Here is a 25,902-nt window from a genome sequence, read left to right on the forward strand (position 1 = left end):
AGAAACACTTCCACCAGTTTCAGGAATGGGGTTAGCAAACGAAGGGAATTGATGGTCTAAGACTTCAGCCGCTGAAGGACTAACCGGAAACCCACGTTTGGCGACCTAAGGCTATCACGCCGCCCGTACAAACCTCAGCGCCCCGCCCCTCCCCGCCTGGCCACGTGATCATGGGGCTGGCGTGCGATTGGTCCCAGGGCAGAACGGCTGGCTAGCGCCGGCTGCGCGAGCAAAGCGGCGTGGGCAGCCGGCTGGGCTAACAGGCGGTATGGCGGGCGTGGTGGACTTCCAGGACGAGGAGCAGGTGAAGGCCTTTCTAGAGAACATGGAAGTGGAATGCAACTATCAGTGCTACCGCGAGAAGGACCCGGACGGTGAGCGCCACCGGCGTGGTCAGGGCACAAGGCGGGACACGTGGAGAAGAAGCTGGGGACGGGGGCGGGCAGGAGGGTCACGCGAGCAACCTCTGAGGGTATCTGGACCGAGGTTGTGTGGCCTTTGCAACCCTGTGTGGTGTCAGGGGCGGGGAGAGTGTTGGGTTCCACGAGGAGTTGCGGGGCTCACAGGGGAGGAACGCTCTGCACCCGGCCGAATCTTGAGGTGGGGGCGGGAAAGGAAAAGCCGATCTGCGTGGTGTATGTTGAGCGAAAAGGCCGGGGATACAGAAGTAAACAGATAAAATTCCCTGTCTTTATGGATCTTACATTCTAGTGTGTGTGAGGGGATCAGACGTTAGCATGAGGAAATAAATGAAATAGTGTGTTGGAAACGGATAGAGAGCAGTGGGTTCTAGAGCAGGGCGAGAGGTTATCAGGAGTTCAAGAGTGCAGTTTGAAATTGAACGGTCAGGAGAAATCACTGAGAAAGTGACTTTTGAACAAAGCCTGGAAGAAAGTAAGAGTGAATTATGCAGATCTGTGCCAGACAGGTGAAAAAGCTAATGAACAGGCCCCGGGGCAGGAATGTACCTTGCTGTTTGTTTTGTTTGTTTTGTTTTAACATTTAGTTGACTTGAATGAATGGTAGTATCCAGAGGGGGCCACCCAAGGGCAGCCAATACCATTGGGTGGTTCCTTCTTCTTTGTTTTTTTAAAGGGGGAAAAAAATGCCACTGGCCCTACCTTTTAGTAACTTGCTGTTTACTTTCTAGAGCAAGGCAGCTATTTTTTTTTAAGTTAACCCACTACCCAGTGTTGTCCTACAACATGATGGGGCTTAAAAAAAAAATAACTCAGGTTATTCTTTGAGGGCTGGTCCATGTCTTAAGTGTAGAGGGAATTCATAGGAGTTAGAGTCACTGAGAAAGTGGGTGGTAGGGGAAGAATTCTGGGGGAGGTCTCAAGGGACAAATAAGTGTTGATTAAGTGGAGGACATGATGAGAGAAGAAAATGCTGTCTTCTTGAAGTTTGGAATCAGGATGTAATAAGACTTAAGTTTGAGGAGGGATTCTGAGGTCCACTGTGGCCAGGCTTTGAATGTCAGGGTTAAGGAATTTAGACTTTATTTTCTGTAGGCAAGGGAGAGACTTGCCTCCCCTTGTATGTTGTTTGAGGAGAGAATTCATAGTAGTGTACTGTGGAGAATATACAGCGTGTTGGAGGAGGGCAGAGTGGACATAGAAGAACTGGCTGTAGGAAGTTTAGGAGGAGAACCTGGGAGGAGGCTGTAGTTGCTATAGCTACCCAGTATAGTAGTTTCCCCAAAAGTCACCATTATCTCTCACCTGGTGTATTAGTTTCCCAGGTGCTAAAATAATATAATATCATACAGTGGGTTTCTTTAAACATCCAAGGCTTAATGGCTCAGGGCTTTGAGGCTAGAAGTCCAAAATTGAGACATCTGCTGGGTGATACTCCTTGTTTTCCCAGAGAAGACTAACTGTGCCCTTCTGGGACTGGCTGCCAGCAGTCCTTTGTCCTTGTCTTCTCTGTCATGTGTCAGTGTCTTCTCCTTTCTCCTCCAGATTCTGTTTGACTTCCAGTTTCTTCCTGACTTTCTGTGATCTTCTTGATAAGGCCTCCAAAAATAGGATTAAAAGACCCATCCTGATTCAGTTGGCCGCACCTTAACTAAAAATAACCTTTTCAAAAGATCCTCCGTAGACATGACTCCCAGGGACCTGGGACAGAAATCCTAGAATGAGCTGGGACTCAGCATCAAGGGATTAAGAAAACCTTCTGGCCAAAAGGGGGAAGAGAGAAATGAGACAAAGTGTCAATGGCTGAGAGATTCCAAACAGAGTTGAGAGGTTATCTTGGAGGTTATTCTTACGCATTAAATAGATATCACCTTGTTAGTCAAGATGTAATGGAGAGGTTGGAGGGAACTGCCTGAAACTGTGGAGCTGTGTTCCAGTAACCATGTTTCTTGAAGATGATTATATAATGATATAGCTTTCACAGTGTGACTGTGTGATTGTGAAAACCTTGTGTCTGATGCTCCTTTTATCTACCTTGTCAACAGACGAGTAGAACATATGGAATAAAAATAAATAATAGGGGGAACAAATGTTAAAATAAATTCAGTTTGAAATGCTAGTGATCAATGAAAGGGAGGGGTAAGGGGTATGGTATGTATAAAGTTTTTTTCTGTTTTCGTTTTATTTCTTTTTCTGAATAGATGCAAATGTTCCAAGAAATGATCATGATGATGAATATGCAACTATGTGATGATATTGTGAATTACTGATTACATATGTAGAACGGAAAAAAAAAAAGATCCTCTTTACAGTGAGTTCAAACCCACAGGAATGGATTAAAAATGTTTTTCTAGGGTATATAATTCATTTTGCCACAATTCAAGCTTTCTAACTCATCTTTTCCACTTTCACATGCTTATAATCGATCTTTACCTGCCAAGTGATATTTTAATTTTATACTATTTTAATGTTATTTATTGGGTTTTTAAGTAACAAAAATAATATTTATTATTCCCTCACATACTTAAGAGATATATACTCATCCAGATATATACAAGCATAAATACTAGAGTAATCTTTTAAAAATGCAGGTTGGATTATATCATTACCCCTGCCTAAAATCCTCCAGTAGTTTCCCGTTGCTCTTGGAATAAAATCTTAATTTCCTCCTATGTTCCCTGCCTTTCTCATTTCCTGCCCCTTTCCTTCTCAGTTCAGCCACGTTATACCTTACTGGTATAAGCTTATTCTCTCATTTAGGTCTTTGTGTTACTGCTCCTTGCACTTCGGACTTTCTGCCCACTTCAGTGTCTTTAAATAGCTAGTGCTTTTGTTTAGGTCTCGGCTCAGACATCACCTCTTCATGGAGGCCTCCTGATTGCCTAATCTATATTAGTCATTTCCCCAACAAGCACAACAAACTATCTTATCATCCTGATTTATTTAATCCGTAATATTTATTACTATTCGAAAATATCTTGTTCACTTATTTATTGTCTGTTTCATACTCTACAGTATAAATGTTAGGAGGCAAGTGGCTGTATCCCCAGCATCTAGAATGGTGCCTAGTATATAAATGCACATAGATGCTGAAATATTTGTTGAATGAACATGAATGAGAGGTGATTTGTGATGTCATTGGGATGAAGAGGAGAGTAAAGAGAGGGCAGATGTTTAGGAAGAAGGTTTACTGGGACTGGGAAACTGCCAAGGAGGAAGGGAGACCATTTCCAGCTCCTTAGGTAGCTGCCATCCCTCCTTTGTCTTGGGACTTCAGGCTCCCCACTTGGCTATGAAGTAAGGTCCAGTCATTGCAGCATCCCCTTTTTGCTGCTAATAGACTACTCACAGACTATTTTGGTTTTCCATGTTTTATTGCTGTACTTCATGAACGAAGTTCCAAAGCTGGCACAGTTTCAGTCCTGGAAGCCATTGGGTCTTTGGGCTTGGCTGGCAGAGAGCAGAAGGGCTTGTGAGTGGTCCAGCCAGTTCAGGGGCCAAGGTCTTACCAGTTCCTACATTGCTCAGCCCCTTGGCTAAGGAGAGCTGATGCCATTCGTCAGAGTGGTTGAACATCACCTACATTCATTGTGGTAAGGTCAAGTTGCCAAAGCTAGGCCATCCCCACCACTGAGCAGCAGCTCGAGACATGAACAGCTCTTGTCCTCTCCTCACAGGTTGCTATCGGCTGGTGGACTATTTGGAAGGGATCCAGAAGAATTTTGATGAGGCTGCCAAAGTGTTGAAATTCAACTGTGAAGAGAACCAGCACAGTGATAGCTGCTACAAACTGGGGGCCTATTACGTGACTGGGAAAGGTAAGGAGGAGTCTGCTTTCTTTGGTCCTTTGTTGTTGACACCAACGCTGGCCTCACATCCTGGGCCTCATGCTGAGTCCTCTTTGCAGAGTGGTTTTTGCAGGCATTGGGAAAGCACATTGTAGGAAGCTTTGGAGATGGTATTGTAGAGGAAGAACATAGCCTTTCAAGTTAGGCAGACCTGAGAGAATGCTGTTTGCAAATAGTGGGACCTTTTGTCAATCACTGTAACTCTGCCTTAGTTTCATCACATGTAAAATGGGGGAAGTGTTTGCCTCATAGGGTTGTTGTAAGAATTTAATAGGATAACATAGTTAAAGGCATCAGCACAATGCCTGCAGAGAGTAAGGGATCAGTAGTTATTAGTTCCCTTTCTTCTGTCTTTTCTCCTTTTGCCCTAATTGCAATTATCACTGGAGTAATATCTGAGTTATCTGTTGCTGTGTAGCAAATTACCCTAGCAAACATTTATTGTCTCAGAAGTTTCATTGGATCAGGATTTGGGAGTGGCTTAGCTGAGTGGTTCTGGCTCAGAGTCTGTCATGAGTTTGCAGTTAAGATGTCAGCCAGGGTTGCAGTCATTTGAAGGTTTGAGTGGGGCTGGAGGATCCAGTTCTAAAATGGTATATTCACATGGCTGTTGGTTAAGGCCTCGGTCCTTGTCACATGGACCTCTCCATAGAGTGCTTGAGTATCCTCATGACATGGCATCTGGTGTCCTCCGGAGCAAGGGATCTGTCCTGGTTTGAATCTGTTATGTACTCCAGAAAAGACCATATTCTTTTTATTTTTCTCTTTTTCCCTGTTAACATATTGCATTAGCATGAAATCCCTGTGTTTTTTTGACATTTTTTATTGTGAACTATACAGAAAAGTGATGCATTTCAAAATACATTTTTTTCTTTTATTTCAATGTGTCTCCCTACATATAGATATGTATATCTATATCTATACATACTACATACACAAAGGCAGATATATGATAATGTATATCATAGGGAATTTTGTTCATAAGGTTTGTGGGGTGGGTGGGCAGGTGCATGGGCACCTCTCAAAGTACATTTTAACAAGCAGTTTTAGAACAAATTTCAGAGTATGGTATGGGTTACAGTACCTCTAGTTCAGGTATTTCTATCTAGCTGATCTAAGACTCTGATTCAGTAGTTGTACTCATTTGTTAAATCCTATCTTCTCTGATACCGCTCCTTCCCCTCTGATCCTTTTCCCACTCTTTAGGGATATTTAGTCAATGGCCATTCTAACTTCTTCATGTTGAAAACGGTTGTCAATGTTATGGGGTAGGGGAATGCAACTGGTTGGTGCTCTTCGAGAGACTGGTAACTCTCTGTTTCAAGGTTTATCTGGCCTAGGAACCATCTGGAGGTTACAGGTTTCTGAAAAGTAAACTTAGTGAGTGAAACTTTTATATAGTCTCAGATAGAGCCCTGACATTCTTTATGGTTTATAGGAATACTGTTGTTTAGGGCTTGGCATACCATGGCAATTAGCAATATCTAGCTGAAGCTTGTGTAAGAGTAACCTCCAGAATTGCCTCTCAACTCTATTTGGAATCTTTTAGCCACTCATACTATATTTTTTCACTTTTCTTTTCCTCCTTTTGGTCAGGTAGGCACTGTTAATCCCACAATGCCAGGGCCAGGCTCTTCTCTTGGAGTCATGTCAAAACCATGTTCTTTTAATCCATTCTTGTGGGGGCAGACCTGTTGTGGGTGGGACTTTTTGGTTAGGCTGTTTCAATAGAGATGTGACCCAGCCCTTTCACAGTGGGTCTTAATCCTTCACTGGAGTCCTTTGTGAAGGGCATAAAAGAAGGTAAAAATCCAGAGAATTTAGAGGGAAACCTCAGAAACATTTGGAGACAGCTGTTGAATCCAGAACCAGGAGAGAAGGCCCAACAGATGTTGCCATGTGCCTTCCCATGTGACAGAGGAACCCAAGTTGCCAGCAGCTTTTCCTCAGAGAAGGTAACTTCCTCTTGATGCCTTAATTTGGACATTTTCGTGGCCTTAGAACTGTGAATTTGTAAACTAATAAATCCCCATTGAAAAAGCCAACCCATTTCTGGTATATTGCACGCTGGCAGCTTTAGCAAACCAGAACAGAATCCAAGAGAGAGAGCAAGACAGAATCCCCAGTGTCTTTTATGACCTATCCTTGGCAGCCACATTTTGTTCGTTTCCATCACATTCTACTTATTAGAAGTGAGTCACTACATCTAGCCCACATAAGGGCTGAAAATTAAAATCCACCTCTTGAAGGGAGGAATATTGCTTTAGTTTCGTAGGTTGCTCAAGTAAATTCCGTGAAATGGGTCAGATTAAACAATGGAAATTGATTTGCTTGAGGTTTTGAGGCTAAGAGAAAGTCCAAATCAAGGTATTGTCAAAGTGATGCTTTCTTCTTGAAGACAGTGGAACTGGCTGTCAGTGATCCTTAGACCTTAGCTTGTTACATGGGAAGACACATGACAGTGTCTCCTGGTGTCTCTCTTCTCTTCTAGGTTCTGTTGATGTTCACCTTCTTGCTTCCTGTGGCTTTTTTTCTCTGAATTTTATTTTTCTTACAAAGGACTCCAGTAATTAAGGATTAAGACCCATCCTGGGCCATATCTTAGCTAAAGTAACCTCATCAAAGGGTCCTACTGAAGCAATGGGTTCAGACCTGTAGGAATGGATTAAATTTAAGAAATGTTTTTCTGGAGTTCATCTAGCTTCCAGTCACCATGCTTGACTCTCTGGACCCCAGAAAGACATGTTCATTCTATGTGCAAAATTCATTCATTCCATTACATTATCTCCAAAACCTTAAGTTATTTCAGAAGCAATGCTTACTACAAAGTCATCAAAAAATCGGTTATGGGTATGGCCTACCCTGGGGCACAATTGCCCTCTGATGTGGACTCTGAAATCTAGAAAATAAATTCTCTGCTTTCAATATACAGTGGAGGAGCAGGCATAGGATAAACATTCCCATTCCCATGGGGAGAAGTTGAAAGGAAAACAGGGGTCATGGGTTCCAAACAATTCCCAAACTCAACAAGGCATACTCCATTAGATTTCAAGGTCTGAGAGTCATCTGTGGAACGGTGTTTTGTCCTCTGGGCCTGATGAAGTGGCAACCTCCACCCCCCTTCCAAGTGATTGTACCATAGCCATGCTCTCCCTAAACACTGGTACATATAGGTTCATATCACCACAAATATCAACACATTTATAGACCTATTTTACACCATAACAAATAAGGAATAGACCTTTGATAGGCAGCTATTTTTTTTTCCCTTACTAGTAAGGTTATGAACTTCTTGAGGGTGTTATGATTGGTTTATCCCCTGTTCCCGGTGGCCAACCAAGCCCTGTTTAGAAAGGTGTTCAGTGAAAGCTTGGTGAAGATGCCTTTTTCATATTCTCTGGAGCCGCATGGCCCATTTCTCCTTTCTCATGGGACATGGGGTGTGTAGTGGTCTCTATTTTAAAGAAAAGTTAAGCATCAACAGGAATACTAGCTTCCCTTGCTGGAGCAGATACACATTTCTTCGGCCTAGAAATTTGCTTCCTAGTATCTTTTCTTAAGGAGGTAACTAGAAATGCAGATAAAGGTAGGAACAAAGATACTCCCCGTCATATTATTTGTCAGAATTTTTATTAATTTATTATTTACAGTTCTATATATGATTTTAACACAATGATAAAACCTGTGTCCAACAGTTAAATAAATAATGGTACTTCTGTTGGGTGTAATATTATACAGCCCATTTAAAATTGTTTCTAAAGAATATTTATTGATATGGGGAAATGGTTATTACACAATGTTTAGTGAAGAAAACTGAATAAAAAATTATACATGATATTAACTCAGCTAAGTAATAAAGTGTACACAGAAATCCTAGCTATTGTCTGGATGAGTGTCTTGGTAGAGTTTTGGGTTCCTTTTGTCCTTATACCATATTTTGCTATATTTTCTAAAAGGATTTTGAGTGCCTTATATAATCAGGGAAAACAGGAGGCTGTGAAATTATTTTCCCACTTCTTTTTGATGAACTTACGTGATTTAATGATTGTACATTGAGGCTTAATTATTGCTATAGTGATCCTTTGCTTAGCACACGTTTAGTATCTTGTGAGTTAGAAGGAGAGTTTCCTACAGATGTCAGCCCATTCCAATACTGGTGTCAGGGTTGCCAGCATAAGCACAATTCACACGTGCTGTGATGGAAAGACGCATACTCACAAAGAACAGAGACAGCAAGGTGGTCTTCACTAGTGGGTGTCAATTCCCTGTAGCCAGGTGGACTCAATCCATGGCGTCTCCCTAAACTTCCGGTGTGTACCACCCCTCTCTTGTGTTTGTGTGCATTAGTGGAGGAATCCTGCTCCCTCCCCACCAGGGACAGAGGTACCACCAGATGTGTGAACTGGATATCATAAAACATGCCCACCAGAATCAGACCTTCTCTAGTGGGTATTTATGTATCCTGGGGACAGATCAGGGGAATATACCAGCAGCCCCCTTATCTGCTAAGGGATTGTGATTTGTCCCGCCAGACTGACAAACCTGGTTCTGAGCACAGGGTGTTTGTGTGCATCCCAGGGAAAGGCAGCAGGCTGCACTAGGACTGCCACCTACCACAATATCTACTATATACAGTAAAATACAAGAATTAGAAATCAACTAGTGTGTGTGTATGTGATATTTATACCAACACCTGTTGCACTTGGAAGAGCTTGACATAAGCATCTTCAGAAAGAGACATGCGAAGTACTGGAGAGGTTCAGTACTGGGAATGATCATGTCATCATGAGGGGGTGCTGTCATAAAGGAGGGAGCATTAGAATTGGTCCTTGAATACAGAGCAGGTTTTGTTTGGAATGGAGTATGTTCCAGGCAGAGAGAAGGTGATGAGCAGGTATGAAAGAACACAGAGTGTTTAGAGAACAATACTTAATCCTCTGTTAAGTTGGCATTCTTAAATATAAATTTCTCCAGGTGTAACCAGGATAGTCACAGAAAACCTTGTCAGCTGATCTTTGCTGATCAAGTATTTTGGACAGTTGTTTAGCATACTTTTGCCCTGCTGAGACTATGTAAGCCAATACTGTTTTGTTTTGTTTTTGTTTTTTGCAGCTTCATTCAGTGTTTTAACATGATTACTTTACAATTAGGTATTATTGTGCTGTCCATTTTTGAGTTTTTGTATCTAGTCCTGTTGCATAGTCTGTATCCCTTCAGCTCCAATTACCCATTATCTTACCCTGTTTCTAACTCCTGCTGGTCTCTGTTACCAATGACATATTCCAAGTTTATTCTCGAATGTCGGTTCACATCAGTGGGACCGTACAGTATTTGTCCTTTAGTTTTTGGCTAGACTCACTCAGCATAATGTTCTCTAGGTCCATCCATGTTATTACATGCTTCATAAGTTTATTCTGTCTTAAAGCTTATTCTGTCTTAAATCAAAACAATACTGTTTTGATTCCTTCTGCCTAGTTCTGAGCCAGAGGATATTCTGGTGGGTGTTTTTTTTCATTTTTTTTTTTTTAATTTTGTCCTTTCTTGACACATACTTCACAAAGTCATAGCTTGGGACAGGAGAAAGGGTTGGAAGCCAAAGACCTCACTTTTAATCCTGGGTTGAGCACTAACTGACACTGTGGCCTCAGGCAAGGCATTTTCCTCATCAATAAAAGGACAATAATAACATCTGCCCGTACTTCTTCACAGGATTTTTCTGAGATGCAAATGAGATCATGGATGAGACTGCTTTGTTAAGTTATAAAACATTCTATTAGTGTGAAGAGGTCTGGTTTGCTTGGTTGCTGCACATGTAATTTTAGGTTGTACAGTTAGTGAACCAGGAAATGTTTTGGCCAGATGTTTCTATCTATAAAATCAGCTCTGAACCTTTTTTGTGAAGTAACCTAAATTTCAGCAAAAGGAAATGTAAAGTAACATTTGGTACATATCTTTGATGAAGTATTATGCCACCAATAAAATGGATGCTAAAAAAGGTTTCTGATGGGGCTCATAATTACAATATGTAAAAACAATAGCAAACTGAATGGAAAAGGTACTGGGGAAAAATATCCCTAAAAGTAAAGAGCAGTGGTCTCTAAGTGGTGGTATCGATGAACAATATATATTTTTGTTTTTATTGAGGGTCCTCAATTTCCTCTTCTAAAAAGTAGAATGACTTTAGAGGAGGGTTTATGAAGGCTCAGGTAAGTTCATGATGGTAGTTGCAAACACATCTTTATCTCTAGTCCAGACTCTATAGCTGACTGCTTATTGGACAATTCAAATTTGAATTCTCACGGATATCTCAAACATAACATGTTTCTTATGGGACTCTATATTATTTTTCTTCTCCTAGTTAACGCCTCCATTGTCTTCCGGGTTTGTAAATGACATCTCTGTCTACCCAGTAATGGCCAGTTTGTCTCCAAAATAATGTCTAAATCTGCTACCCCTCTCTCTGTCTACCGCCACTATTCTTGTCCAAGCCACAGTCCTCTCCTCCTTGAATTATAGTTAGTTTCCAATCTTCTTTCTACAAGGCCACTAAATTAATTTTTTAAATATAAACCATGGATTGGATAAAATATACTGAAGTAACTGTTTTCAGATTTGGACAACTGGCAGTGCAGGACTGTGATCCCTGAGAGAATAGAAACACACAAAGTGAGCCTCACCCACTGTTTCAGTTTGCTGACTTTTATAAAGGGGATTTATTGCATTACAGATTTACAGTTCTAAGGCCATAAAAATATCCAAACTAAGTTCCAGGGAAAGATTCCTTGATTACAAAGAAAGGCCAATATCTGTCACATGGGAAGGCATGTGGCTGACGTCTCTTGGTCCTTGTTTCCTTTGCTTTCATTTTCTGATTCCAGTGACTTTTCTCTAAGTGTCTGTGGGTCCTCAGCTATCTGCTCTGGGGTAAAACTCTGGGTTTCATCTCTTAGCTTAACATCCTCCTGGGGCCAGAGATTTCTTCTTTCCTGGGTTTTGGGTTCAGATGGCTCTTTCAGCTCCTTCTGCATCTCCTGATATCTATATTTACTCTCTTTATCGGCCCTTTCTTTTCTTTTTTTTTTTAATTTACTTATTAATTAAAAAAATAAACAAAATAAAACAACATACATAATCAGTAATTCACAATATCATCACTTAGTTGCATATTCATCATTTCTTAGAACATTTGCATTGATTTAGAAAAAGAAATAATATAACAGAAAAAGAAATAAAACGATAACAGAGAAAAAAAGTTATACATACCATACCCCTTACCCCTCGCTGTCATTGATCACTAGCATTTAAACTAAATTTATTTTAGCATTTGTTCTCCCTATTATTTATTTTTATTCCATATGTTCTCCTTTGTTGACAAGGTAGATAAAAAGAGCATCAGACACAAGGTTTTCACAATCACACAGTAACATTGTGACAGCTGTATCATTATTCAATCATCCTCAAGAAATATGGCTACTGGAACACAGCTCTACATTTTCAGGCAGTTCCCTCCAGCCTCTCCATAACATCTTGAATAACAAGATGATATCTACTTGATGCATAAGAATAACCTCCAGGATAACCTCTGGACTCTGGAATCTCTCAGCCATTGACACTTTGTCTCATTTCCCTCTTCCCCCTTTTGGTCTAGAAGGATTTCTCAATCCCTTGATGCTAAGTCTCAGCTCATTCTAGGGTTTTTCTCAATCCCTTGATGCTGAGTCTCTGTTCATTCCAAGATCTCTGTCCCATGTCGCCAGGAAGGTCCACACCCCTGGAAGTCATGTCCCATGTAGAGAGGGGTAGGGTGGTGAGACTGCTTGTTGTGTTGGCTGGAGAGAGGGGCCACATCTGAGCAACAAAAGAGGCTCTCTTGGGGGTGACTCTTAGGCCTAAATTTTAAGTAGACTTGACCTATCCTTTTGTGGGGTTAAGTTTCATATGAACAAACCCCAAGACTGGGGGCTCTGCCTATAGCTTTGGTTGTCCACACTGCTTGTGAGAATATCAAGAATTCAACTTGGGGAAGTTGAATTTCTGCCCACTCTCACCACTCCCCGAAGGGGGCTTTGCAGATACTTTTCCATTCACTGATCGAATCACTCTGGGATTCATCAGGGCATCGCTCTGGACAAACCAGCAAAATCTCATGTCCTACCTGAGATTCCAAGTACTTATGGCGTTCAATCAAACTATCTACATAAGTTATATTAGGAAATGCACTAGTCAAAATATAAATTTTATAACAAATAAACATTTTTTTGCTTTAGTCTCACACAGAAGGTGACATTTTAAAATATTAATTACCATCTATTTTCAGTACCCTGCAATAATGACATTCATTTGTTCTTCCTCATGCAAAAACATTTTTAAAATTGTACCTTGTACATTTCACTATTATTATACACTCTAGGCATTCCTAGATTATACCATCTCAATCTTTAACATCTATCTTTCTTTCTGATTTCATTTATGTCCTCAGCCCTCCTCCCTCTATCATTCTCACATGCAGCTTCATTCAGTGTTTTAACATAATTATATTACGGTTAGGTAGTATTGTGCTGTCCATTTCTGAGGTTTTGTATCCAGTTCTGTTGCACAGTCTGTATCCTTTCAGCTCCAATTACCCAACGTCTTACCCTTTTTCTATCTCCTGATGGTCTCTGTTACGAACAAAATATTCCAAGTTTATTCACTAATGTCAGTTCATATCAATGAGACCATGCAGTATTTGTCCTTTAGTTTTGGCTATTTATCGGCCCTTTCAAGGACTCCAGTAAACTAATCAAGACCCATCCTGCATGGGCAGGGCCACATTTCCATAAAATAATCTAATCAAAAGGTCCTATCCTAAACAGTAGGTCTGCCCTTCAAGATTGGATTCAGATTAAAAGAAACTGGCTTTTTCTGGGGGTATATAACAGTTTCAGACCAGCATATCAACTCTTTGTCCGGAAGTAATTTCCAAACTAGGCACAAAGAAGTGGAGATCAAGCAGAGTAAGCAGTCTTGCTGTACTGAGGGGCCAGAGATCAGGGTTTAGGGCCACTGAGGCAGCTGGAGTTTGCAGGGCAGGAAACCACAAAGAAAGGAGCTGCACAGAGAAGGAGCTCTGGACATCCATATGGGATCTTCTTTAAGAATGTGGCCAGTTGTTATGCCACACAGATTGAGTAAACGTATATTGGAGTTCCATAAGGGCGGGGTGGGGGGGGAGAGAAACTGGGACAGAAAAAAATATTTGAGAACATCGTGAAAATTTTCCAAATTTGTTGAAAAATACCAGTCCACAAATTCCATAAACTCAAGCAGGTTAAACCAAGAAAAATTACATTTAAGCACATTATAGTTAATTTCCTGAAAACTGCACATAAAGAAAAAATCCTAAAAGCAGCCAGGGAAAAAGACACATTACATTCAGGAACAATGGTAAGAATTACCACTCCTTTATCATACCCAACCTTTTTTTTTTTTTTTTTTTTAATTTTTAATTTTTTTTATTGTGGAAAATAACATATATACAAAAAAGCAATAAATTTCAAAGCACTTTACAGCAATTAGTTGTAAAACAGATTTCAGAGTTTGGTATGTGTTACGGTTCCATAAATTTTAGGTTTTTCCTTGTGGCTGCTCCAAGGCATCAGAGATGAAAACAAATATCAATATAGTGATTCAGCAGTCATACTCCGTTGTTAAATCCTATCTTCTCTGTTATAGCTCTACGTTCTCCTTTGATCTTTCTCCCAATCTTTAGGGAATTTGGTCTATGCCCATTCTAACTTTCTCATGTTGAAAGGGCTGTCAATAATTTGGGATGGGGGATGGAACTAGTTATGTTCTGGAGAGGCTGGCCCCTCTGGGTTTCAGGATTTATCTGGTCTAGGGAACCATCTAGATAGAGGTTGTCAATTTCTGGGAAGTAATCCTAGTGCATGGAACCTTCATTGAATCTCAGATAAAGCCAAGGTGTTCGTTAGGGTTTATAGGAATGGTTTTGATTGGGGTTTGGCAAACCATAATAAATAGCAGTATCTAGCGCAAGCTTATGTAACAGTAGGCTTCAGAGTAGCCTCTTCACTCTGTTTGAACTCTCTCAGTCACTGATACCTTATTTGTTACACTTCTTTTCCCCCTTTTGGTCAGGAAGGCATTGTCGATCCTATGTTGCCAGGGCTAGGCTCATATCTAGGAGTCATATCCCATGTTGCCACAGAGACTTTCACCCCTGGATTCATGTCCCATGTTGGGCAGGGGAGCAGTAATGATTTTCCTTGCAGAATTGGACTTAGCAAGAGAGGGGCTACAATCTTGGGGTTTGTTCAGATGAAATTTAACCCCGCAAAGGTAGGCTAAGCCTACTTAAAATTGGATGTAAGAGTCACTCCCAAGAGAACCTCTTTTGTTACTCAGATGTGGCCCCTCTCTCTCAGCCAACATGACAAGCAAACTCACTGCCCTCCCTCTTTCTATGTGGGACATGACTCCCAGGGATGTAAACCTTCCTGGGAACGTGGGACAGAAATACTAGAATGAGCTGGGACTCAAACATGTACTTTGGCATGGATCACAGTTCCACAGTTCTAGATTTTTACTGCTAGCTGCTCTAAGATACTGGAGACTAAAAGAGATATCAATTTAATGATTCAGCAAACATATATTTGTTAAATCCTATCTTCTCGTATAACTCCAGCATCACCTTTGATCTTTCTATTCCTCTCTTTAGGGATATTTGGGCTATGGCCATTCTAATTTTTTTATGTTGGAAGGGTCTGTCAATAATATAGGGTAAGGAGATGGAACTATGTGATGTTCTGGAGAGGTGGGGCCCTCTAGGTTTCAGAAATCTTATATATTGCCCTAGGTGTTCTTTAGGATAGGCTGGAATGGTCCTGGTTGGGGTTTGGCAAGTTATGATAGGTAGCAATGTCCAACTGAAACTTGCATAAGAGCATCCTCCACAGTAGCCTCTTGAGAAGCTCAACAATTTCTTTAGTTTTACATCAGTTTAGTTTTCTTCTGATAAATTCAAATGAATTTTCTTTCCTTTTTTTTACTTACAAATAGCACGTGTGACCCAGTTTTTCACTGTACTTCTATGAAACTACAGCTAGCCAGCATTTAATCTTGGTACATGCTACCAAGATGTTTGGAATGGTGTTCGCTTAATGATAATGATGGTTATTTCTAGGTGGTTGTCTTGGAGTGATATTTTTAAAAGATAATGTTCCCTTACTAGCTGAAACAGTCTTGAAAAAGAAAAATAAACTTGGAAGACTGACACTTCCTGATTTCAAAACTTATTATAAAGTTAATGTAGTCAAAACAGTGTCGTATTGGCGTAAGGATAGACATTAGCTCATTGGAATAGAGTCTAGAAAGAAACCCATATATCCAGTATCAGTTGATTTTCAACATGGTTGTCAAGATCATTGAATGGGGAAAAACTAGTGTCTTCAACAAATGATGCTGGTGGACAACTAGATAGTCACATGCAAAAGAATGAAGTTGAACCCCTACCTTACACCATATACAAAAATCAGAATGGATCAAAAGATCTAAATATAAGACCTAAACCATTGAGCTCTTAGAAGACAAAGGAGTCAATCTTTATGACCTTAGATTTGGCGATGTATTCTTAGATATGAAACCAAAAACATGTAATGAGAAATAAAATAGATAAACATGATGTATTAGTTTGTTAAGCTGCCAGAATGCAATATGCCACAAATGGAATGGTCTTTAAAAGGGAATTTAATAAGTTACAAGTTTACAGTTCTCGTGGCAAGAAAATGTCCAAACTAAAGCACCAGCAAGAGGTTACCTTTGCTCAAGAAAGGCTGATACAATCTGGAACACCTCCATCACTGGGAAGGCACGAGGCTGGCATCTGCTGGTCCCTTGTTCCTGGGCTCTGTTGCTTTCACCCTCTGTTTCCCGTGGGGCTTCCTCACTTGGCATCTGTGGGCCTTCACTTAGCTCCTTCAGGACATAACTCTGGGGGCTTTCTTAGCATCTCATGAGAAGGTGCATAGTAATGTCTGCTGGACCCTCATCTCCAAATGTCTGGGTCTGTTGTTGGCTCTGTCAGCTCTGAAGCAACTGTTCTCCAAGTATCTACATCAGGTCTCAGCTTTCTCCAAATTGTTTCCTCTTTTAAAGGACTCCAGTAAATTAATCTAGACCCACTCTCAATAGGTGGAGTCACATCTCCATCTAATCCAAAGGCGTGTCACATCTGTGGCAATAATCTAATCAGAAGTTTCTGCCCTACAATATTGAATCAAGATGAAAAGAAATGGCTGCCCCCACAAGATTGAACCAGGAGGCTTTTCTGGTGTACATAATATGTCAAAACTGGCACACAGGACTTTATCAAAATTAAAAACTTGTGTGCATCAAAAGATACTATCAAGAAAATTAAAAGATAGTCCATAGTATAGAAGAAAATATTTTCAAGTCTTGTATCGGATTAGGGACTTGCATCTAGAATATATAAAGAGCTGTTGCAGCTCAACAACAAAAAGATAACCCAGTTAAAAAATGGACAGAGGACTTGAACATACATTTCTCCAAAGAAGGTGTACAAATGGCCAAAAAGTATATGAAAAAAAGTTACGTAGGTAGCAGAGAAGCTTAGGCTACCTATAGGCAAGCCTAAGAGTTACTTCTGGAGGACCTCTTTTGTTGCTCAGATGTGGCCTCAATCTCTCTAAGCCCAACTCTGCAAGTATAATCATTGCCTTCCAAAGCCCTTATGTGGGACATAACATCCAGGGGTGAAAGTCTCCCTGGCAACGTGGGAGATGACTTCCAAGGATAAATCCAGACCTGGCACCATGGGATCAATAAGTCCATCCTGATTAAAAGGGGGAAAAGAACTGTAATTAATAAAGTATCAGTGGCAGAGAGAGTTCAAATAGAGTCAAGAGGCTACTGTGGAGGTTGCTGTTACGCAAGCTTCAGTTTAGACATTGCTACCTATCATAACCTGTCAACCCCCAACCGGTACCATTCCAGGCAATCCTAAAGAACACCTAAGGCAGTACGTAAGATTCCACAATGGTTCCATTCACTAGAGTAACTTTCCAGAAACCTACAACCTCCAGATGGATCCTTGGTCCAAATAAGTCCTGAAACCTAGCCCAGCCTCTCCAGAACATCAGATAGTTCCATCTCCCTATCCCATATTAGTGACAGACCCTTCCATTATGAAAACTTTAGAATCACCATGGCCCAAATACCCCTAAAGAGAGGGATGGAAAGATCAAAGGTGATGGTAGAGTTATACAGAGAAGATAGGATTTAACAAATGAATGTTTGATGACTCATTAAATTGATATCTCTTTTAGTCTCCAGTATTTTAGAGCAACTAGAAGTAAAAACCTAAAATTTTGAAATTGTAACCCATGTCAAAGTCTGAAATATGTTCTACATCTAATTGAGGTGCTGTGCTTTGAAATTTATAGCTTTTTTGTACATATGTTATTTTTCACAAAAAGAAGGAAAAAATGTCGATTGTGATAATAAAAAATATATATATTTAAGCCCTTTAGCTTCCTATATTCTGGAGCAGCTAGAAAGAAAAATATAAGCATATCGTATGGTAGCCCATGACAAACTCTGGGATCTATCCTGTAATTACTTGCTGAAAGAGTGCTTTGAAAACTATTGCCTTTTTATGTCTTTGATTTGTATATATGTTATACTATACAATAAAAAAAAGTTTAAAGATACATAAAAAAATGTTCAACATCATTAGTCATTAGGGAAATACAAATTAAAACTATAATGAGATGCCATTTCACATCCTACTAGGATGTCTTTTATCAAAAAAGAGAGAAAATAACAAGTACTGGTAAAGATGTGGAGAAATTAGAAACCTTGTAGTTCTTGATGGAAGTGTAAAATGGTGCAGCCCTGTGGAAAACAGTTTGTCAGTTCATAAAAAAATGAACCAGTAATCCAACAATTCTGTTCCTAGGTATGTAATCAAAATAATTGAAAGCAGAGTGTCAGACAGATAATTTGTACAATAATGTTCATAGCAGCATTTTTCACAGTACTCACAAAGTGGAAAGCAACCCCAAAGTCCAGAAGAATAGATAAGCAAACAGATGAATAGATAAAGCAAAATGTTTAAAATGTGAAAAGCAACCCACAGAGTGGAGGAAAATATTTGTAAATCATGTCAAATAGACATTTCTCCAAAGAAGGTATACCTGGCCAAAAGGCACATGGAAATAATGCTCAACATCACTAACCATCAGAGAAATACAAATCAAAACCATGGATACAAAAAAACACAAAAAAACACAAGATTCCACTTTATACTCATTTAGAATGACTGTAATAAAAAAGACATAATTAGCAAGTTTGGGCAATGATGTAGAAAAATTGGAACTCTTGTACGTTGCAGGTGGGAATGAAAAGTGGTTGTGCAAAATAGTTTAGAGGTTTCACAAAAAGTTAAACATAGCATTACCACATGACTTAGTAATTCCACTCCTTAGATATATACCCCAAATAATTGAAAACAGATTTTCAAACAAAAACTTGTACATGAAGGTTCACTGATAAATGGATAATCAAAATGTAGTATATCTATCTATATGATGGCCAGAAAGTTGAAACAACCGAATGTTCATGAACTGATTAATGGATAAACAAAATGTGGTGTATCTGTACAATAGCATATTATTCAGCCATCGAAAGAAGTCCTGATACATGCTACAATATGGGTAAACTGAAAACATTGTGCTAAGTGAAAGAAGCCAGACACAAAAGACACAAAATTATAGATTCCAGGGTTCCATCCACCCATAGAATCTTTAATTAACTAGCAAAAACTGGCAGAACCATGTTTCTTAGAGCTCCGGAAAATAAAGAGTTGCAGTAACTGGGCAAAAACAAGAAAAAGGCCGCTTAAAAATAGAGGAAAGTCTTGTGACTCCATACTGGACTTCCCCCTACCTGGCTTGGACAGATCAAGTCTGCCGTCTCAGTACAGGTCCCTGGTCCCTTTCCAGAGGGAGCAGAGTAACCCCTATGCCATATTGGGGTACATGCATACCTGTACTAATCTCTGGCTCACCATCCTGGAACTGGCCCCATACAGAAACAGTTTGTGGGCAGCTAAAACAATGTAAGAAGCAATCACATTGCAGCAGTCTAAGGCAAAGAATAACCAGCTTTAAGATATACAATAGAGGGCTTGGACAGGGAGGAAAGCTATTTCATAGGGAGGAGAGGCACATTCAGATCCATGTAAACCAGTGGGGGGTGGGGTGGCAGTGGAGGAAGGTGAGAGGGGGAGGGGAAATTCCTAAGGCCGTAGCACATGCCCTGGACAAGATGCTTGCTCAGAAAAGACCTTAGAGATTCTACACTTTTACCTCAGGCTGTTCCTCAGGTTCTTTGTTAGGATGGCTAAGCTCTGAAGGAGCACACCAGCCAACACAAAACCAGTTTGCAAGGACTGTGAAAGGTGTTTTTGCATTGCCTTGTTTGTTTATAGCATCTGGCATTCAAGGAAATCTGTCATCTCACCAGTTGGATACAAACTTTAAGGAAGACACAGCTCGGGGACTAAATTTTAGAGTTAACACATTAAAATATTTAAATGTACAGTGTGCAACAAAAGATTACAAGGCATACAGAGAAACAGGAAATGAAGCCTATCCAAAGGAACAAGATAAAATACAGAAACCATCAGTGCAGAGGACCAGACTTTGCACGTAGCAGACAAAGACTTATAAAAAAGTGATTCTATTTATATGAAACTGACAAAGATCTACTTTGAATGAGTAGATCAAAAGAAATAGAAAGCAGACTGGTGGCTTCCAGGGATTGGGGGGAGAGGAAAATAAGAAGGAACTGTTTAGTGGGTACGGGGTTTCCTTTTGGAGTGATGAAAATGTCTTGGCACTAGAGAGAAGTAATGAGTACACAATATTGTGAATGTGCCAAATGCCACTGATTTGTACACCTTAAAATGGTTAATGATTAACTTCTTGTTATGTGAATTTTACCTCAAAATTTCGTTGTAAAAATTCACTGTAAAAAAAGAATGTTAAGAGTTGAAATGTTTATAATTTTTAAGAATGAGTATATGGAAGTTTTACATTTTTCATGAAGAAAAAAAAAAAGGTAAGAATGTGAACCGTCCTACCAACTCTGCCTAAAATAACCTGGTTCCTGTTTCCCATTCCTGTTAGGATTAAGTTCAGGGTTCTTAACAGGCCGCCCTGATGCATGGTCTTGTCCCTGCCTGCCTCTCCAGCTTTTACCCCAATGATTTCTGGTTTCCAGCCACGTTTGCTCCTTTCTTCTTTGTAACCTATTCTCACTCACTGGAACAACTTCTACTCCATGTTTTCTTTTTCTTATTTTTTTCCCATTTAGAGTAGAGCCCAAATATCACTTCCTTAGGGATGTTTTTCTTGACCTCACCTCCTGCTCTAAGTCTGGGCCTCAATATAGTACTCTGTACTTTTCCTCCATATACTTGTCACACTTATTATAAGCATATATTTATTTGTGTGGTTGTTTGTGTTATTCAACTGTAAGATTCACAAGGACAAGGATAGTGTCTGTTCCTCAGTTATCTAGCACTGTGGTTGGCAAAGAGTAGACATTCAGTATGTCTTTAAATTAACAAGCATTTAATTATGTGCTTATAAGACACTGTGTACTTACTACATGCTATAACCCTAAAATGTAGATGTTATCATCATTCCCATTTTTCATTTCCTTTCCTTTCCCATAAGATAGCATTTGAACAAAAGATTCTGTGACCAAAAGATCTGGAAGTCTGTGCACTATACCAGGAAACCTCTCTTTTGTGCTGCTCACAGTATATGAACTTTATTCAGGAAGTCTTTTCTAAGTTTGGCCTGAGACATTGAAGTTCTGCATTGGCTTCGGTTTACTTTTTTCTTTTCTTTCCTTCCTTCCAGGTGGACTGACCCGGGACCTGAAAGCTGCATTCGGCTGCTTTTTGATGGCATGTGAAAAGCCAGGAAAGAAGTCTGTGGAAGCATGTCACAATGTTGGTCTCCTGGCACATGATGGACAGGTCAATGAGGACAGCCTTCCTGACCTGGGGAAGGCCAGGGATTACTATACAAGGGCCTGTGATGGCAGCTATGCCAGCAGCTGCTTCAACCTCAGTGCCATGTTCCTTCAGGGTGCCCCCAACTTCCCCAAGGACATGAACCTGGCATGGAAATACTCAATGAAAGCCTGTGACCTGGGCCATGTCTGGGCCTGTGCCAATGCGAGCCGCATGTACAAGCTCGGGGATGGTGTCGATAAAGATGAGGCCAAGGCTGAAGAGCTGAAAAATCGGGCCCGGCAGCTGCACAAAGAACAGCAGAAAAGTGTCCAGCCCTTAACGTTCGGTTAGTACGGTCACTCTCTGAGACAACAAACAGCTGGAAGCTGACACCTATTATTTCTGAGACCTGTGATGGAGTTCAACCTTTGGAGGTCAACCTGCTGGAGCAGGAAGGAAGACGTGGGACCTAAAACCAGCCGCTCTGATTACATAGACCGTTGCTCAAGAGTGTCACCTAACTGGGAAGTAGGCTGCGATGCTTTCTTCAATCATTATTCCTTTATCTGGGTGTATTCTGTGAAGACACCTAAATTTAGGAGGACTTAGCTCTCAAGCTGTTGAAGCGCCATGAAAACAGGAGCAAATGGAGAATGGGGCAGGGGAGACCACTGATTACAAGAAGCCGGAGAAATTAGCAGCCACAGGGCCTGAAGGTATCAGACTTCCTCTTATTTTTTTTACAGTGGAGAAGACTTGGAAATCAAAAGGTATCTTGATTTACACAATAGCGGGCTTAAGGAGCTAAGAACAGTTTCATAGTCACGACTGCCACCCTCTGATTTATGTAATCACTGATGTTGCCTCCCTTTTTGCCTTCAGAAGATCTTAAAATAAATATAGAGGTCAGAAGGGACATGGAACATAAAGGTTAAGGGTCATTATGTTTCAGGGTTGCTAAAGAGGATGAAATATACGCTTGCCTTCCTCTAGAGGAGTCTTTCATTGTTGAAAATTCACATCCCCAGTCTTCTCACCTGGCTGAGTGAGCACATCATGCTGAGTGAGCAGATTATTCCCAAAGCAGCTTCAGCTAGGAATTTGCAGCAGGGACTTTGATACATTTGTTGCCCAGAACTGAACCCTTTAACCTTTTAAACTGGCCCTGTGAATAAACTATTTTTATTGCATGGTAGTTTGTGTTCTCTGTAGTATTTGCTCCAGATTCTGGTAGGATGGAGCATGTTTCCCGTGGTGGTCATGACATTTTGCTTCAGATGTTTTAGAATATATGCTTTTTTAAATCTCCCTGGTTTGTCACCAGGGGGCGAGCTTGTCATATTTCTTCTGATAACAGCACCATCATTTCTAACCGTCATAACCACCTGCTGTTTGAGGCTTCCACTTTTGCAGCTGTCCTAGAAGGATTGCTGTGTGGATGAAGGTCTGTAAGCACAGCTACTCAAGTGGATAGACAAGAAAGACCTCCCCAAGTTCAGGGCATCAATTTCATTTTAAATGTATAAAGTACACTCAGAATGGTTAAAATGGTAAATTTTAACTTGTGTTTAAATAAAAAAATAAAAAATGTAAGTAGCTTTTACATTTAAGTAAATTCTAAACATTTAAATTTTTTTTAATGTAAGGTTTGAGTTTTGGTTATAAAAGTCATGTTCCCTTTATATGTAATTTGAAAATCTCAAAGAGAAAAAAGAAACAACCTTCAGTGTTCTCACTACCTACTGAGTGACAGTCTTTGTCCCAATAGTGTTGTTTTTTTAAAATCACACCTTTTCAATTAAATGTGCTTTGTAATTTTGAAGAATTAGGTTAACTTGATGCCATGTGGTGTACTGGGTTATTTTTTGTGTGGACAAGTCTGGGACCCTTGGTGCTCTGTTCTTACATCAGGTTCTTAGATGAGGCTAGGAACAATGGGAGTGACCGTTAGGAGTTTCAAAATGTTACATTTCACAGAAGTTACTTAAATGCAAAGAGTAATAATTTACTGTGGTCCAGAAGGGCCCGAGGTTGTTTCATATCCAGGCTGCTGTGGGAGGCCATGGGTTGATAAGAGCCAGTGTGGATAAGTTTCTCAGTTTTGTGCAGCCTTTGAGGCAAGGTTTAAACATGAGTTTTCAGGCTCTGGTCACAGCAAGCAGTATCATTAGTGAAGACAGAGTGGCTCTGGCCAGCAGGCATTTGAATCGTCATTAGCAATTATTACCAGCATTTTCCTCCATGCCAGACTTAAGTTGGATGTGGAAATTCAGAGATGGCCTGGATGGTCTAATTAGAAAAAAGATTCATCATAACAACTAGTGGTTTACTTTCTCACTGGTATTCTCACTAACATCTGATAATACAGTGATCGGTACTTTAAGAGGGAAGCAAGAGTCCCAGAGAGGCAGAAGAAAGCTAGGGGGTCTAGGGATTATATTTTATCTTAAGGGCAGTGGGGAGTTTCTGAAGGATTTTGAGCCAGAGAATGAAATGACCACATTTGGAAATTAGATCACCGTGGTCCAGAAAATGGATTGGAGGCAGAGAGACTGCTTAGGAGGATGGTACAAAGGTCCAGGTAAGAGGTCGCAGGGCAGGAGTTAAGAGATTGAAGCATGTAAGAAAGCAAAATTTGGCCATATTGAAACCCAGTTAAAAAGTGGATAAAAGACTTGAACAGCCATTTCTCCAAGGAAGATTTTCAAATGGCCAAAAAAGCACATGAGAAGATGCTCAACATCATTAGTCATTAGGAAAATGCAAATCAAAACCACAAAGATACCATTTCACACCCACTAGAATGGCTACTATTTAAAAAGTGAATAAGTGTTGAAGAGGGTGTGGAGAAGCAGGAACACTCATCATCAATGGGAGTGTAAAAATGGTGCAGCTGCTGTAGAAGACAGTTCAGCAGTTCTTTAGATAGAACAATTACCATAGGACCCCACTTCAATTACCATATGATTCTCACTTATATACCCAAAATAATTGAAACCCGGGACTTGAACAACTAGCTGTTTGCACACCAATGTTCATAGCAGCATTATTCACAATTGCCAAAAGGTGGAAGCAACCCAAGTATCCATTAACTGATGAACAGATATAATGTGATATATACGTACAATAGAATATTATCCACGCATAAGAAAGAATGAAGTTCTGATATATGCAACAATGTGGATGAACTTGAAGACATGATGTTCAGTGAAATAAGCCAGACACAAAAGGACAAATATTGTCTGATCTGAGTGACACGAAATAATTAGAAAACGAAAACTCAAAAAGTTAGAATCTAGAATATAGGGTACCAGGAGCCAGGGTGGGGACAGGAAATAAGGAGTGAAGAGTTAAAATGTACAGAGTTTCTATTTGAAATGATGGAAATGTTTTGGTAAGGGATGGGTACAACATTATGAACATAATTAACAGCACTAAAATATATCTGAACGTAAAAGGAGGAAATGTTTGTCTGTATGGTGCTAGAATAAAAAAACAACAATCATTAAACGGCACAACACAAACAGTGAACCTAAGTTAAACCATGAGCTATTGTTAATAGTACAATTATTAAAAAGGTGCTTTCATCAGTTGTAACAAATGTATCACAATTTAAGAAAAAAGATGAGCCATATTGAGTGGGGGGGTTGAGGGAGGGGAGAGTAGAGCATGAAAACAAAAATTGGGTTTCTACCTTGGGCAACTAGTTGGATGGAGGGAGCCATTCATATTCATTTGGAGCCCGTGGGGTGGTAACAAGAAACTTACCGGAACTGTTCAGTGATGTTCTGAAACTTAGAAATAAATTGTATTTTTATTTGTCAAAGTTTGATGGCATTGAAAGAGATTTTGCAAAAGACGGCATGGCAGAGGGGAAAAAGCCTAGATTTTTCCATCCTACAGATTTGGGCAATTCTGGGATAATTAAAAGGCACACCGTTTATGGCATCCAATCATGAATGAGAGTATATAAACTCAAAAGTAAAATTTAATATTTTTTAGAAGCATCAAGTGAATCACTTTGGGGGAAAAAAATGAAAACTTTCTTTTAAAAACTTCTTAACATTCATCTTGCCGTTTAGATCTCTTATCTTGAATTCTACATTATTAGGGTTGGTGGGGATGGTGGGGTGGCACCAGACCATCCACTTCTTATATCTAAAGTTCTTAAGCTGGGTTTCCATTTTTTAATAGTAAATTTGTGTGTGACCGTGGGCAAGTTTCCTAACTTTCTGGGTCTCAGTTTTGTCACCTCTCAGATGGGGATGATGCCCTCTAATAGAATTGTTAGGACAATTAAACAGTAGCACTTACTACAGAATGATAAGAATTTGTTTAAAACAATTTTTCTGGGATCAGATTTTACTATTAGATAATTGTTTTCTCTGCAAATGGCATTGTTAGCTTGTGAGGGGGTCTAGTTTTCAAAAGACTCTGCCTTTGCTGCCACTCTTTTAATAACCTGGGAGCTGATGGCAGGGTTTGCTAGGGGTATTCACATCACAAAACAGCTGCAGGGGGCAGGCCTGGTGGGGGTGGTGATGTCTCCTGCCTCCTACCTCCTCCTTTCTCTGCTACCCCAGCC

At 40.2% G+C, this 25,902-nt stretch overlaps 1 protein-coding gene across 1 annotated transcript; it reads left to right on the plus strand.

Annotated features, from left to right (window-relative positions):
* Positions 1–210: 210 nt before the first annotated feature.
* COA7 (cytochrome c oxidase assembly factor 7) lies at positions 211–24,965 on the plus strand. Its single transcript, XM_077149632.1, has 3 exons — positions 211–374; positions 4,097–4,237; positions 21,220–24,965. The coding sequence occupies exons 1-3, from the start codon at positions 269–271 to the stop codon at positions 21,666–21,668; spliced, it is 696 nt and encodes a 231-aa protein (XP_077005747.1). The 5' UTR covers positions 211–268; the 3' UTR covers positions 21,669–24,965.
* The last annotated feature ends 937 nt before the right edge of the window (positions 24,966–25,902 follow it).

This window comes from Tamandua tetradactyla, chromosome 2 (assembly GCF_023851605.1).
Source record: "Tamandua tetradactyla isolate mTamTet1 chromosome 2, mTamTet1.pri, whole genome shotgun sequence".
In the NCBI taxonomy this organism is placed as follows: domain Eukaryota; kingdom Metazoa; phylum Chordata; class Mammalia; order Pilosa; family Myrmecophagidae; genus Tamandua; species Tamandua tetradactyla.